The sequence below is a fragment of the Gregarina niphandrodes genome (assembly GCF_000223845.1).
Source record: "Gregarina niphandrodes unplaced genomic scaffold scaffold00041, whole genome shotgun sequence".
In the NCBI taxonomy this organism is placed as follows: domain Eukaryota; phylum Apicomplexa; class Conoidasida; order Eugregarinorida; family Gregarinidae; genus Gregarina; species Gregarina niphandrodes.
Genome location: NW_011645809.1, coordinates 76,365 through 92,521, shown reverse-complemented (window position 1 = coordinate 92,521; position 16,157 = coordinate 76,365). Strand labels below are relative to the sequence as shown.

General features: G+C 52.8%; 5 protein-coding genes and 1 non-coding gene across 6 annotated transcripts; 4 read left to right on the top strand and 2 right to left on the bottom strand.

Moving 5' to 3' along the window:
* Positions 1-352: 352 nt before the first annotated feature.
* Positions 353-1,990, top strand: GNI_148550 (hypothetical protein; the record flags this gene model as incomplete). Its single annotated transcript, XM_011134406.1, has 1 exon — positions 353-1,990. One exon carries the CDS (start codon positions 353-355, stop codon positions 1,988-1,990), a length of 1,638 nt encoding a protein of 545 aa, XP_011132708.1.
* A 460-nt stretch (positions 1,991-2,450) lies between these two features.
* GNI_148540 (putative ubiquitin-like protein) lies at positions 2,451-2,732 on the top strand (the record flags this gene model as incomplete). The annotated part of the gene is made up of 1 exon (XM_011134405.1): positions 2,451-2,732. One exon carries the CDS (start codon positions 2,451-2,453, stop codon positions 2,730-2,732), a length of 282 nt encoding a protein of 93 aa, XP_011132707.1.
* A 283-nt stretch (positions 2,733-3,015) lies between these two features.
* Positions 3,016-6,585, bottom strand: GNI_148530 (protein kinase domain protein; the record flags this gene model as incomplete). The annotated part of the gene is made up of 2 exons (XM_011134404.1): positions 3,016-3,771; positions 3,916-6,585. The coding sequence occupies 2 exons, from the start codon at positions 6,583-6,585 to the stop codon at positions 3,016-3,018; spliced, it is 3,426 nt and encodes a 1,141-aa protein (XP_011132706.1).
* Positions 6,586-7,364: 779 nt separating this feature from the next.
* On the bottom strand, positions 7,365-11,507 carry GNI_148520 (C2 domain protein; the record flags this gene model as incomplete). The annotated part of the gene is made up of 2 exons (XM_011134403.1): positions 7,365-11,404; positions 11,450-11,507. 2 exons carry the CDS (start codon positions 11,505-11,507, stop codon positions 7,365-7,367), a joined length of 4,098 nt encoding a protein of 1,365 aa, XP_011132705.1.
* A 422-nt stretch (positions 11,508-11,929) lies between these two features.
* On the top strand, positions 11,930-13,873 carry GNI_148510 (hypothetical protein; the record flags this gene model as incomplete). Its single annotated transcript, XM_011134402.1, has 2 exons — positions 11,930-11,983; positions 12,146-13,873. 2 exons carry the CDS (start codon positions 11,930-11,932, stop codon positions 13,871-13,873), a joined length of 1,782 nt encoding a protein of 593 aa, XP_011132704.1.
* A 66-nt stretch (positions 13,874-13,939) lies between these two features.
* Positions 13,940-14,010, top strand: GNI_148500. Its single transcript has one exon. It is a non-coding gene; the product is annotated as a tRNA-Gly (tRNA).
* Positions 14,011-16,157: the final 2,147 nt, after the last annotated feature.

Below are 16,157 nucleotides of genomic sequence, written 5' to 3'. Positions count from 1 at the left end.
AGCCAAGAACGTTGCGCTGAACGGAGTCACTGTCTGTTGCGAATGAAGGGAGGGCTATGGGAAGCCGAGAGCCGTGCCTCGGAACTATTGCGTCAGAAGTCCCGGTTGTAGATGATTGGGCACAACATTATCAGAGCTTTGTTTACAGTTTGTCTTTGTTTGGGGGATTGTTGAGCGTGTTAATTTGGTCGATCTTTTGGGTGGGTGGGCTGAAGCGTCGTTCCGCCTTATTTTCCAGTGGATGATTCATACCAACTGGGGCGGGTCCAAGCAACCGGGTCAAGTCAACTAAACTGAAAATTGTGGTCGCGTTTGTGTGTTATATTTTCGAGACAGTAAATTTTTGTCGATGATGAAACGGTTGCTCGCTATCGTGGGGACGGTGCTAGCGGCGGAGGGTGTGCCGGAGAGTGATGCTTACCCTATGATCGAGTACTGGATGGCGAATGACTTCCGTTCTAATCCGATGTGTACGGACAAGGGTGTGCTCAAGGCGGAGACATATCCTTACCGACGATCGTTGGGTTTGCAGGAGTCTGCGAAGAGTTACATGGAGGCGTATGCGTCGTCTCTGAAGAAGCAGTCGACGTCAGATATGGTGTATCAGTCGAGTCAGAGGAGGACGACGAGTTCTTACGAGGATATGATGGCTGGTGCGCTGAAGGCGGCCTTGGCCAAGAAGCGGCTAGCGGCCGAGCCATCGGCCAAGTCTTCGTCGGTTAGTGACGACTTGGGTGGGGTGAGTGGGGCTGTCTGCAACATGATTGTGTCGCAGCAGGTGGAGACGGAAAGTTTCTGCAATCTCATGGCGGGTGTCACCGTCGATCATTACTGCCAAGACAACTACCAGTACAACGACCCGAACGCGGTCTACGAGAAGGTGTTGAATCCCTCCGAAGACTTCGGCGTTGTCATCCCGGACCAGTGTCTAGCACCCGCAACCGCGGCGCAACAACCCCTTGACCTCTTTATCCAGCAGTACCGTTCCACACCTGATAATTTGGACTTAAGTGTAGTTGGAGGAGAACGCAAGGTCTACTACCTTTTGTGGAAGGCGATTGAGAAGCTGGAACGCTACGCGGAACGCAAATTGTTGCAGGCGGAGCTGGGGAAGACCGTTAAGAAGAACAAGGTCAGTTCCATCCACCAGCTGTACCGTGATACCGAGGTCTTTGAAACGATTTTGCCGGAGTGGGTGGTGAGTCGAGTTATTTATACCAACGAGCCGATGTATAAGGGTAGCGACCTGACGCTGCGCACTCCCTTAGCTGTGATCGCGCGTCGAGGCAATAACTTGTTGATGACCATCCGCCGGTCGCTCACTAGCTATGACAGCCGTTTCGCGTTGTATAACCAACAAGCCTTCAAGTACCTGTATAACTTCACCGGTCAATTACACGATGGCTCGAGCTCATATATGCAGGCCATGCTGGCGCCCCTCACTATGGAGGTGGAGAGTCTTGTGACCTCACTCGCGGACAGTGGGATTGTGAGCAAGCTGACCATCACCGCAGCCGACGCGCCCGCCGTGGGCGCCGCGGCCGGACTTGGCGACCACTTGAGCAGACAGTTTGCCGACCAGCTGCAGGTGGATGTAGTCGGCTTCGGTAACCCGTACTTCGGAGACAAAGACTTCCTCGAGTCCGTAAGGAATAACGTAGAACTGCGAGTCATCCATCTCGAAGGCGACTCCACCGATCTCCTGCCCTGCGCCGGAGTACTGACCTGCGACGATACCCTACTTTACATCAGGACGGGCATCGAGTCTGGCAAACAATTCTGGTATGAACGCTCTCACGGATACGTCTCCATCCCGCTATCCGATCTGGGCGCTGTCAACAAGGCCTGGAATGACGAGTCCGCGGTCTTCCAAGTAGCCGCCATCCGCGACTGCGGCTACGCATGCACTCTGGCTTATGGCGCGTGCAGAGTCAACCCCGATGTCGACCTGTGCGACCCCGACGTCTGCGAGTCATTCATCAGAACGTAAAATACTAACGCCGGATCGAAACCGGCCGGATCGAAACCCGCCGGATCGAAACCCGCCGGATCGAGGCCCGCTGGTGTCAGCACCTTGATAGTTGTATGCGGACCGCTGAGACACTACAAGCTGCTGGAAAACCATGAACTGGCACACATCACCCACTGTTGGGACGCCACTGACGACTCTAATAATATTTTGTGCCTTAGACAAAAGCTCACCCTTAGGAATCGACTGTTTGCGGGTCGACTTTTTTTGACGATGAATGTATAATAGTGATGAGCGAAGACACAATCGTAATGCACGCGAAACAACTGCCGGGCTTGGCTTGACCTGCCCTTGCTGCTACCCCCCTACCTGTTGGCACACGGGTGTCCATTTTGCATTTTAATCTTATTTTTCACCGGGCTTTGGCCATCTAGAGCTAATAAGCCAGGGTGCTCAAGCAGAAAATTTATTTTTGTAAAATATGAGTGAAGAGCAGCAGACGGAGACTAAGGTACCTACTGACCACATCCAAGTCAAAGTACGTTCGGTGGATGGCAATGAGGTGTATTTCCGTATCAGGAAGACCACAAAGATGGAGAAGTTAATGACAACATATTGTGCTAGACTCGGCCAGTCTTTGGACGCGGTCCGTTTCCTATATGATGGGGAGCGCATCCGGGGGGATCACACAGCGGAAGACTTGGGCATGGAGGATGACGACCTTATTGACGCCATGGTACAACAGGTGGGTGGCAGTGCTTGATCCGCTCACATGCCACATCCCCCATGATGTCCGTCCGGGGTTTTCAGGGAGGCTCTAACCACCCGGTGGTCCTACCTAGGGGTTTTTAGATAGAGTCTTAATAACAGGCTGTCAAACGAGCACCGTGATGTAAGTGCAGGCTCGTCTCAAGCTCCCAACTGAGCACACCAACCCCCCAGCAAATAACTGAGTGGCCCCGGGGGGGGGGGGGGGCTGCGCCGTGCACGACGAATTCGGTTTGATGGGGACTGTCATTATTCTTACATGTTCTACAAAAACTGTTTTACCATCTGGTGAGGAGCGCAGCTCTGGCGTTGAGCATGGCTGCCCTTGGACTCCCGTTTGTTCCGGTGGCTGTTGCGATTGGCCAGATAGGTTGTGGGGATTTGCCCGTTTTGTTAGGGGTGTTTTTCTTGGTTTGGGGTGCCAGTGTAGTGGCGGCGGTACGATCGAGCCAGAGTTCGAGATCATGTTGTAGTAGACAACGCTGTGCTTTAATGTAGTTGACAACCTCCTGACTGGAGCATCGTCGATTGGCATCGAACTGAAGACAGGCCGATAAGATGGCATGTAACTTGGCTGGTAGGTGACGAGGAATGCGTATCTCACGCTTCAATCGTCCACACAAGTAATGCGCCCTTAGCTCCTCTCGTTGCATACTCTCTGGCACACCATCCAGCAAATGGTAAAACGGCGTAGGACAACATAGCATCTCCAAATACACGCAACCCATTGCCCACACATCTACCAACTCTGTAGCACCTACAGGACGCGCAGCATCCTCCGAACATACCAACTCTGGAGACACATATTGCCACGTAGCCGCCGTGCAACATTGTAAGTACCTCTGAGTCAATACCTCCGCATCTCCAAAGTCGCAAATCTTCAACACGTCTCCCGCGGTCACCAACAAATTATTGCACTTTATGTCCTTGTGCGCCACACGCCGAGCGTGCAAATAGGCCAACCCCTCCGCCAACTGCTCCATCAAACGCAACCGACGCGCGCCAGACAACCGCACCGGCTTGTGGTACAACAACTACAACAAAGTATGTGTGTGCACACGTGTGTGCGATAACGTGCCAGTGTGTACAACCACTTGTCGTGATGCACAACCACTTGTCGTGATGCACAAGCTCTTGTCGTGCATCGGACACAAACATGTGTGTGTGTTCGATCCTACGTTGTAGACGTCTCCGCCGTGCACGAACTCGGTAACCAACCACACAGTGTCGCCGTTGAGCACAATGCCGCCGAGCAGTTGGACGATGTGCGGGTCGTCTATCTGCGCGAGGATCTTCCACTCAGCCAGCGCGCGATGGACCATCATACCAGGGTCGGTTTGGAGCAGCTTCTTATGGGGGCACTTCACCGCCACATCACGGCCATAAAGTCTTCCGAGGTACACGCTGCAGAAGGTGCCCGAGTTGATGCGGAAGGACGTGGGCAGCAGTTCCTCCGGGTTCCCGGCGTAGTCACGCAGCGCGATCCCGCGACCACTCGTCGTAATGAGCTCCAAATCCGCATAGTCTAACACACTGGCCGACCCGATCTCGCGAATCACCTTTGATAAAAGGTCCGAGCGTCGCCGGCTCGCCAACGCGCCTACCACACCCCTATCAGAGACCACTCCCCCACCAGGAACCATTCCCCCACCAGGAACCATTCCCCCACCAGGAACCACTCCCCCGCCAGAGACCGCACCGGGGGCCACCGCGGTCGGTGAATTGCCAGTGCTTGCCTGGGCCAGCGCTGCGCCCGGGAACTGCCCCAGTCCAGCGCCCAGACTGGCACTAAAGCCCGCGGCCAGCAAACCCGAACCGTTCGCAGCGCCGCTGGAGCGCCCATGCGCCTGGCGCGGCTGTTCCGACTCAAGACTCGGCAGCCGGTCCCCCAGCCGTGCGTCTTGAAGTCGGGGGTCGCCCAACCGCGGGTCCCCCCGTCGGGGGTCCCCCAGCCGGCAGTCGCCCAGTCGGGGGTCGCCCAAATGCGGTTTGGTAAGGAGATGTCGCGCGGTCCAGTCTCGACGGGCGGCTTCAGCGACTCGTTGTTCGAATGCGACTGGACACGCACCCTCAGTCGCCCGAAGCGTCTGCGGCGCCTCCGTAAAGCGCTGCTCGAGCAATGCCCCTGGCTTCGCACCCGCCACCGCCTTCATCGTCGGTCGCTCCCCGATTGTCCGCGGCTTCCGCAACCGTCCCGGTGCCAACAATTCCATCTGAACTGTCGGCTGCACGATACGTCGTCGCCGTTGCGGCTCGCCCCGTCGACCCGATCCGAAGTCCTCCGCGGACGTGTCCAGGCTCGCCGCCTCCACGCTATGCGGCTCCTGAGTTCGAGACTCCGCTCCACGTGACTCTGCTCCACGTGACTCTGCTCCACGTGACTCTGCGCCACGTGACTCCGGATGCCGCACCAAACTTCGCAAGTCGCCCGCGGCATACGCACTCCCGGAGGTGTAGGCCCCTACTCCCGAGGCGTATCCGGCCCCTACTCCGTTGCCGCCAACAGAGCCGGTGAAGGTCGCGGCGAGTGCACTCCGACGATTCGGGACGGGGCAGTCAGTAAGACGCGAGGCGACGCTCATGGAGGCACTCACATGGTAGTCAACCGAGCGCATTTCGAGCAAGTTATTCGACGCCGTCGGAGGACCGCCTCTGACCCGCCCTTCTTGATTGCCGGCATCGCGTCCGGTCGCTGACTCCGGCGAAATCGGGACGTCCTTAGAATCACTCGAAGTTGCTTCCACCGTCTCCTCCACACGCTCCCGCAGTCGCGATGAGCTCGAACTCGGCACCCCCGATGCGTTGCGGCTCTCCACCGTTGGCTGCCGTTTCAAACCTACGCCACGATGTCGTCCACTAGATGCCTGGTCCTCCACCTCACCCGAACCACGACCAGGACCACCATGATCCCCACGTCCAGAGCCGGCTTTGGGCGACCGCATGTCGGTCTCCGCTTTCTCGCGTTCCGCCAGCCTCGTTCGGCTATTTTCGCCTGCCGCTGCCCGCTTCTTGCTCTCTAACGACAGAGCGGGGTCCGACCGTGCTGGGTCCGGCCGATTACCCGACCCAGGGCGATTACCCGACCCGGTCCGATCCCCGGGTGACCCAGTGGTGCGATCCCCCGGTCCGGTCCGCTCCCCTATGCGGTCTACGGGACGCAGGGTGTGGCTGGCGGAGCTGCGTCCCGGCGAGGCACGCGCCGCGGTGCCATTGGACTGACGCGCCTCTTTGGGCGACTGAGACGCAACCGGACTCGGAAGCAATCTTTCCCGCAAGTCCACTCGAGGGTCTATTCGAGCGTCAAGCCTTAGGTCACCCCGCGGATCTGCCCGCAGGTCTACCGATACCTTTTCGACAGAGGCGATGTCCGGAGATCGGTCGCTGGGTCGCGCCGGTCGCCGCCGAGAACCCACGTCGCCGTTCTTCCGCGTAGGCCGTACTGGCGGCGAACTCACACCAGAACTGTTGGTCAAGACCTTGTCTTTCTCGAGAGCCGTCGCGAAGCCCCCGGCAGGTCCAGCCGTGGCGGCAGGTCCAGCCGTGGCAGGAGAGCCAGCCATAGAGGGGGAGCCGCCAGCCAAAGCGGGAGAGCCGCCAACCATAGCGGGAGAGGGACTGCCCGGCGCGTAGTAGTGCCCACCAGAAATGTTTCGGGTGCTAGGCGTTGGCTCTCGGGTCATTGTTTTACCGCCGCTGCGCGGGACGGCGCGCTGCGGGGAGCGGGCGAATTCCGCGGCTGAAGGCGAGCTCATAAATCCAGTCCTTTTAGGTTCATCCCTCTTGGCCTGCTCCTGCAGGAGACGATGCCGCTCGCGCTTGAGCCATTCCCGGTCCTCGGCCGTGACCATCGGCGCGGTCGGACTCTCGCGGCCGCTAGTGACCGAATCCCCATTCCGAAAATAGTCACCGTTTGGGCTCGCTGGCAACCGACTTCGGGAACCGGGACTCGCCAACGGCGATTTAGAAGAGATCTACAAAGACGCTTTGCGGGAGAGGAACATGCGGGAGGAGGCCAGGCGGGATCATACCATGTTATTTCTTTGAGGAGCGATATCCATCGGCTGGGAGGGAGGTGAGTAAATAACCGTCGGCCTCGTCGGTATCAGCCCTGTACTGGTTCCACGATTCAGAGGCTCCGTCCGTACGGTATCGATGCTCGTCTGGCGCCGCAGTCCCGCAGTCGCTGCCGACGACTGCCGCTTCATGTGGACCCGCGAGTGAACGGACAGAAAATGACGCAGGTAGACCGACATCTCGTCACCCGCAGGCAACACCGAAGAGGACAGCGGCGGGCCACTGGAACTACTGGAACTCTAAAGAACATCCGTGGCGTGATTGTTGCTGAAATGTTGACCCATTTTCGGGTTGCGCACACGTGTGTGCTGGGCTTACTGTCGCGCTTTCCTCGGTGTCATCGCAGGCTGCGCTCCATGGGACCGGGAACATTTATTAACGCGGATCAAAAAAGGTCAAGGGTTGCCTGGGGGCCGACTCTGGCGGCCAGGGGGCCGACTCTGGCGGCCAGAAAGCTTGGTCATGGTCATTGGGTTAGTAGACGTGGCCACTTGGTTTAGTAGACAAAGACCACTGGGCTTAGGTACGGCCGGTCGGCTGAGTAGACTTTACCTTAAACTTTGGGCGTGACGACGCCTAGGAAGATCCAGCACGAAATGAGTCCGCCAACGAGCGGGAATGCTTTGGCGGTGATGACGTAGGCGATGTTTTTGTTGCTGATGTCAATGAGTGGTTGGACACGGGGTGCGGAAAGCAGCTTGGCGCGGAAAGAGGGTACATCGGACCCGGCGAGGTGGACGGGGACGCCGCAGAAGGCGCAGTTGTCCTTGACCGGCAGTTTGCGTTTGCGCCAGAGTCGGAAGCCGTCTTCGAGCGTACGGCAGGTCTCCCACTTGCGCATTTCGTTTGTGTAATGTTCGCGGTCCACGTCGTCGTTATTGAAGTCGAAATCGTGCAGCAGGAGCGGCAAGCCGGAGCCGCGACCACTGGCCATGCTGCCTGGCATGTACGCCCCCTCATCATACTCCCCAGCTTCCTCCTCCTCCTCCTCCTTGGCGGCAAAGTTGTCCCCAAACTCGTCGTCGTAACCTGGCTCTCCGCCGTCCAGAACACCTTCTCGTCGGCCAGCCTCGCCCTCCCCACCAGCTCCATACGCCCCAGCTCCATATCCCCCACCCCCAGCTCCATAATCCTCCCTTTCCCCTTCTCCATACCGCTCCTCGCCTTCCTGTTCCTCTTCCGACTCCACGTCGTCCACCGAGCTGTAAGACTCGATCGGATTGAGCATGGCGTGCTCCCCTGCGTGCTCAAGCGACAACTGGTCACCCTCGGGCAGAACCACTGCAGTCTCTCGATCCTCCAACGCCGCTGCCTCAGCGGAGTCTGGGTCGTCAAAGACGTTGATGTAATCTTCCGTGCGCGTAACATAGTGCTGCGTGTTTTTCAGCGTGGGTAGCGTGCAGTTGCGATTACGGCGGCGTACCGCGCCAGCCGGGAGTACTGGGCTGATGTGTTGCAGACCGACAACGTCTTCGCCGTTGCTGACAGCCGCCTGTTCTCGAGTAAAACGTCGTGTCCTCTTCTCTCCGGTCTGGTTTTCGACTTGGTCTTCCGTCTGATCTTCGTCTACCGTCTGATCTTCGGCCTCTACGCCCCGGTTTCGGACACCTAAAGACTTGTCTCGAGGAAGTCCAAATGCCGCGAGAGTCTTGTGTCTAAGACTGGATCGCATGCTGACATTTAAGGCCGCCTTCATATCGGGCAAGAAGTTCTCATCCCCGGCGCTTCCCATGGCGTCAGTGGTTGTAGACATGTCCGTACCATGATGATTAGCCGTGCTAGTCTGCATATCATGTTTGGATATGCAACGAACGTCTAGTCGTGCTTTATACTCCATCATTTCTAGGTATTTGTTAAGGTGGCTGAGGTAGGTCTCGGAGTTCTCGAACTGTGTTGTAAGACCCTTGTTGTTTCGTGCAAGTTGAATCAGTTCCCGTAAGTCGGCCGCTAGGTTCTGTTCTATGGACTCTACCTCCGTCTCCGTCGGCGGCGGGGAGATAAAGACGTCCGTGTCCACCGGTGCCACGGCCTGGCCGAGTAATGGTCGCCATTGGTAGGGTGACTCAACGTCGTAATAAATGACCGTCGGATCCGCGTTCTGTAGGTTGCCATAGACCTGTTCGTTATTGAAGAAGGTTTCGAGGGTGGCGTAGGGTAACCAGGAGGCGAGTTCGAAGCTGCAGAGCTCAGCAGCTGGGGCCAGCAATAGGTCGCCATCGTCCACTTTGGGCTTCCGCTGTTCGGTCTGGTCCACGGACTTCAGAACCGCAGCCGCACCCGCGGTTCCCGGTTCGAGTCCCAGCAGTGCCAAAACCTCCTCGCGAGTCATCTCGTCCTCGGACTCGTCTTCCTCCCCCCCACCTAACACCGTGCCACCTAACACCGGGCCGCCTAAGCTTGGATCAGAGCCACCTTGGAGGAGGACTTCCAGGTCAGTGGCACCGGCTTCCCGTTTGGTAAATGGAAGGACCTGTTGGAGACCCTGTTGTTTGGCCAGGCGGTTGTAATATTCATTAAGGAACTCGCCGTTGAAATAGGGATGTTCTTCATCCGCGGCATGGACGTCGATACCATGTGCAAGTTCCTCGGGGTCGTAGCCTTCAGTTTCTGGTGAGGCGCGATGTGTGACCCCGTAACGCATGGGTGTTGAGAAGCACTGCTTGAGAAGCGGATCCCAGTGGGTCACATACTGTCCGGCGTCCCGGGTGATGACCCAGGCGTAGGCGCGTCCAGGGGCGCCAGGTTGGTCACTCTTGAGTGTCCCGAGGGCTACGTAAGCGTCAAAGCCAAGTCCAAGAAGGAAAGAGCAGAGTACAGCAGCGTGTTCCTGTATCGTGCCTTTCCGTACGTTTAGTGTGTGGTTCGGCGTGTTCCATCCAACTGTTCCCGTGGCGTTACCGATGGTGCCGCCGGTAGTGTTGGTATAGGAGATGCAGCTGACCCAATGCAATAGCTCTCCCGGTCCCGAAATGCCCTTGGGTACCGGCGTAGGTGAGATGTAACCGCAAAGAGGATACCAGCCCTCACCGCCACGACGGGACATACACATCCATACACGGCCGGGAGGTGCCTGTGGGTACCATTCACGGTAGCTACGCTGCCACTGGATCCAATCGCGTTCCCAGCGATTCCGTATCTGATTGTAGACGAATTGTTGTCGAGCAGCGTCTGTCATTTTTGGTATTTTTAGACCTTCTGGCATGGCGGGGAAGAAGTAGAATTCGAAGGACATTGACGAGGTACTATTTACCGCCTCACCACGCACACCTAGTGCATTTTCCAGGAGGAAATTGTCGTTGTTGAACACGCGTGTGCGTACCTTCTTTAAATAAAAGGGCAATCCGCCTGTTTCTTCTTCAGCTTGACGTTCGCCCTCCTCCTCCTCCTCATCATCAGCGGCTTCCGAAGCGGCTTCTCGACGCGCGAATTTTCGATCATCTTGCTGATAGTCTACACTTTCCAAAAGAGACCTTAATTCGAGTGTTGTCTCATTGCTAGTTAACAAGTACATTGGAATTTGTCCCGATGCCAACAACTCAATGTTTCCGTCATCATCCGTGTGCCATACTTTTACATATACGGGTCCTTTTGTTACAAGATCGATGGGTAGACAGTTCTGAATTAATTCCTCTTTTTTCAAGATACTGTCATGTATCAATCGTACGGGGAAATGGAAGGTCTCATTGAAGATGGGTTGAAGACTCTGATATACCGTACGACTGCGGTTCTCATAGCCGTCCCATATGAATTCTACGGATGGGTTACTTGACTGGCTCCAATCCTTTCCGATAAGTTTGGATAGCCTGAATAATCTAACAACTAAGTATCGTTCAGAGCTATCTAATTCTGTAATTAATGAACCTGGTCCTTGGGGTTGTCCTCCACCTACATCTGATGATTTTATACCAGAGCCGCTTATACGATTGGCGAATAGTTTACCTTGAATATTACCGACATCAACTGTAGTAGGATCAATACTTAATTTTTTTAACATGCCTTTTCGCTGTGGTAGAATTTCAACATTCTTTAAGTTAATTACCGCCGTGCCTATAAGTGCCATAGCACTCCATATCAAATGTTCTACAGGTTTTTCATAAACATGAACACGAATATAATTAGTACAGAATGATTGCTCACTTCCTGTATAAGAAAATGTCACTCCACCAGGGAACTTAGATCCAGACCAACTTCGTGACCATATGACTTGACGTCGTGTTAATGATGTAGGTACATCAAATACTAATTGACGCTTACGCATTGGAGTTCCATTTAATAAATCAATTGTCCAACCTAATAATCGACAATCAAAGCTATAAACTTCTGCTAATGATAATATAACAGATAAACGAATTATGGGAGCATTTACATTCTTAACTTTACGACGACTAATTAACGACTCATCATTCTTCACCGTCTTCACCAACTCAATAGCAGCCCTAGCTTCTTGTTTTAAAACACGCGCAAATGTTAATTCTTGTTTACATACAAACTCATTAAATGTATAATCAGATACTCTCCATAATTGAAATTCAATACTGAATGAATGTAAGTCTATACGTGATAATTTTAAGATCTTATCTCGCCAAATTATTACTAAACACATATATATAACAAATTAACTTACGTGCTGAAACCTACTTGGCTTTTCGAATGGTTTATTTTCATTAGGTTTAAGCGAATACACACGTGTGTACATAAATCGTGTTCGTAATTTGCCTTTTAAAGATTTCCTACTCCTGTTAATATGACCGAAACGTATTACAAGGAAATAAGTGTATTCCTTGTCGGTAAGATTGGTGATGGCATTAAGGGTAGATTAGATGTCCATTGACGTTTTATCGTATCCTCATTTTGTTGATTGTTCCTGTCTATTTCATTCATAGAGAATAACTCCATCTTTTGGAGTTGCAGTGCATCCCAGGCACTCAGTTGCACATCACTATCAGATAAGGATGCCGTTTCATCAAAAAGCTCATCTTCCGGAACCTCTTCATCACTTGAAATATCCGCAGGCTCATCCTGCTGCAACTCATCATCAACCCGACGCCAATCGAGTCGACGTTTTAATCGACCAGCATTATACTCGTTAGAAGTTGTTGGGACTTCGAATAAATTCATATGGAGAGAATTCACGGTGCACAATATGAAAGCCCTAACTATGGCATCAATCTTGTACCTTATCCACGGTCGGGTACCCCCTATCCACGGTCGGGTACCCCCTATCCACGGTCGCCCCCCCCCCCCCCCCCGGGGGCCATGGTCGGGTAAAGACCCCCGGGTAAAGACCCCCGGGTAAAGACCCCCGGGTAAAGACATCATCTATGGTCCTTTCAGAATTTGTTACGTCTGGAAGGTTCCATTTCGGAATATGAGTTGTCTGGTTATGTAACAGTGTTGCAGGAGATTTCGGACAATCTTAAGAAGGAAAGTGGTAACGTATATCCGCCTTTGAGCGGTAGTGTTGACTGGAGTGATCTGTTATTAGCTGCCTGTTCAGGTGTCAAGGGTATGACCAGTTTACGAGCACCTATTTATACGGGGATGTATCTTAAGTTATGTGTGGCGGCAACTAATCAGCTATCAGTTTCCTCCCATCCGGAAAGGTCTCCCTACCATTGTCGTGTGGAGGATGTACGGATCGTGGTCAAGGTCGCTGGAGATAAACGGGCAGCTGTTCCCGAAAAGATCCTCTATGACCATTACGTCGAGGCCCTTAGCCCTTGCCAATTGGCATCATTCGTCTTCAACTTTCATGCGTTATCGTCCTGCCAGCTGTGCATACATGTCAGTTGCAAACGGAACTTTTTGATCTACGGACGAAATGAGAAACGGGATATAGAGTTTCGAAGCATATATACCGTCAACTGTGTAGACCCTATCCTATTTACACAAAGAATCAAGTCAAAAACCATTACACCTAATGCCAGACTCCGACGAATGAACGACGACAGGCAGATTGCTGCCAACCAGCGCAATACCCAACCCCACCTGGACCTGGCACAGGACCTGACACAGGACCTGGCACAGGACCTGGCACAGGACCTGGCACAGGACCTGGCACAGGACCTGGCACAGGACCTGACACAGGACCTGGCACAGGACCTGACACAGGACCTGGCACAACAGGATACGGAATATTGGACGGAACTGCTTCTAGAAAACAACTGTCAAGGAACACTTCAGATACAAGAACTACTTTATGAAAATGGAGCCATCTCTCTAATAAAAACTCCTCCTTTTATTCTACGGCACCCAGGATCCAAAACCTCTTTCGTTCATCCTGCTATATTCGAACGATCCGGCAACCAAATTTTCCAAACCCTGACGTACTTGTTAAAATACAGCATTTGTGGCGTTGCTGAAATGGGCGCATTCACCATCGAACTGCCCATGCCCACACATGTGATAGACAGTTACCTCGAATCAAGGATCAAGCCGAAACTAATTCCGCTTTCATTACCGAAGGAAACCAGTCTCGGTATACCAGCTACAATCGCTTTCAAAATCGTTCGAAGGCGACATCCTGTCACATCCCCACAACCATCAGCCAAACCTGTGCCGCACGATATGCAAAGCAAGCATGATATGCTCGAAGCAGTTTTCAAAGACCCAAGTTTCCTACAAGCAAATCACGACGCCGGGGATGACGCCGGGGATGACGGCGGGGATGACGGCCATCGGGAAGAAGACGGAATAGAATCGGGCGGCGTTGCACCAGAAGATTCAGTGGAACTTAATCTAAACGCGGCCTCAATGTATAGGAACGAACTTGGCGGTAAGAATGAACTTGGCGGTAAGAACGGAACTGCCAACGACCGGAACCAGCCTTTGGAGGAGGTCATCTTCGTTGAACCTGTACCCAGTTCGCATCTACATTTAATTGGGTCCTTTCCCGTGCGAGCAAGACTGAATGAACAGCTCCTACTTACTTTTCTACCGAGCAAAACCGGCTGGAATTTGTTTCCTCAGTTCAAAGTGACACCGTTCGCCGCCTCTCAACATGACGTTAGGAATCGCGAAAGCCATTTGCTTACCATCGATATGAGTTACAAATGTGTGTGACGGAGTTGTGCATGGCAGCGAGGGAGTCTGGAGGAAGGGTATTCTGACAACGCACTAAAATTCGATGCACCAATGGTCCAAGGGTAGGATTTGAGCTTCCCAAGCTTAAAGCCCGGGTTCGAGTCCCGGTTGGTGCAAATCGTCCGTAATTCCGGGATCCAAACCCAGAAAAAACCGGTGCAATCATCCTACCTCGTACGAGATCCAAGATCGGCTGGAGAAGCTATCCTTATACCATTGCGTCTCTTCTTTAATATCTCCAACGATCGACGTTGTGTCAGAGGCTCGGGGTTTCGCGGGGGGTAAGAACGAAGTTGCGAGAGGTCTTTCGGGGCGGAAAACCCGCAACCGTATCTCCATAAAAGCCTGCCAGTATTAGTTGCTGAACTTTTGTAACCGGTTTCTTACTCGCGGGAGACATGCCCGTGTCTGCCAATGACTGATTTGTCTGCATAAGTCGCAGTACAACCAGTTACATTTGGGAAGAGGAAAACGGTTTCAAAAAGACCCACGAGAGAAAGGCTGTTGCAGCCCGACACAAGAGCTCAGCCCTATTTTGGGTACGTGGCAGATAACTGTGGACCTGGGGGCAGAGTGTATTATGGATGTGGTTTGCCTCATGAATCGATATGCATTCACGACTTATTACATTCAGAGAACGTTTACAATAGTTGTTTTTCCCCGCACCTTCTAGGAACCAGACTTCACACAACTGTGCAGTTCGGCGAAAACTAGTGGGTTGAAACTAGTGAGTTGAATTGCACAGAGAGGTTCAATACTTTGCCCTCAAAAGAGCTCAGGACGTGAGCTCAGGACGCCAAGACAGAACACGCACATCGCCCTTCTGGTTTTTTATTTATAAAAAGATGTGGTGTTTCGTGACTGTGGAGTTTCGTGTTTGAGGAGTTTCGTGCCTTCGAGTAATTTGTCTTTCGGAAGTTAATTTGCGACTGTAGTTAACTTGTCAATGTGGGAGGTGATACGGTGAGTTATCATCGGGTTCAATATGATGATTTGATACAAGCATATGTCTGAATCAATGTGAAGACGACATCAGAGTCATAGTTCTGACACATCTACGAGCGACACACACCAAATGATGATTTGATACAAGCATATGTCTGAATCAATGTGAAGACGACATCAGAGTCATAGTTCTGACACGTTTCTGTTTAGTGGTACATCTCTGCACAGCGGTGCACACATATGATGACACCATTACGCTTGGCTTCCGAAATAACTTTGAGGAGATCTCGTATTTATCAGTTATCCCTGTCTGACATTGTATAGCCGAGTGTCGTCTTGGTCTGGAGTGTCGTCTTGGTCTATGTTCTTATTTATAGTTGCCTGCATCCTCTTAGAGTTGCTTTCATTACTGAGATTGAACCGTGATGAGAGTGCTTATGGATGCGGAAATTGAATAACGTGGTCTCAGTGGATCGACTGGCTTGCATGTACCAGAACGATTTGTACAAAGACACGTACAACTATGTCACTCGGTTATTTATGTTCGCACACTCATGCAACTCATTCACCTCTTCCCGTCCGGGTTCCTTGATTGATTCCTAACACACCAGCTCGGCATTTACGTACCCTCGCATCATGATGAATACTTAAAGGATACCGACTCATATCTATGACGAAGTTCATAAGATAGGCATTTAATTACTGACATGATAGCTGTGCCCGCAAGAGTGATGATATGAAACTTGGAGACCTAAGCTGACCTTTATGGGTGATGCGATATGTTCTATATCTGACACGGGATATGTAGTTGGACGAACCAGACACGGGTCTATGATGCGTGTGTGGTGACCTACGCTATATGAATATCATCATGATGACACCATTACGCTTGGCTTCCGAAATAACTTTGAGGAGATCTCGTATTTATCAGTTATCCCTGTCTGACATTGTATCTGCACATACACGTGCGGGCTTGTGTATCCTCTTATGCATATGTTCCTATGCCTACCTGCATCCTCTTAGAGTTGCTTTCATCACTGAGATTGAACCGTGATGAGAGTGCTTACGGATGCGGAAATTGAATAACGTGGTCTCAGTGGATCGACTGGCTTGCATGTACCAGAACGATTTGTACAAAGACACGCACAAGTCAACAATATGTTAATCTGGATGTGGGAGATGACACGGGTGGGGTGATGACACGGGTGGGGTGATGACACGGGTGGGGAGATGACACGGGTGGGGAGATGACACGGGTGGGGAGATGACACGGGTGGGGAGATGACACGGGTGGGAGATGACACGGGTGGGTGATGAC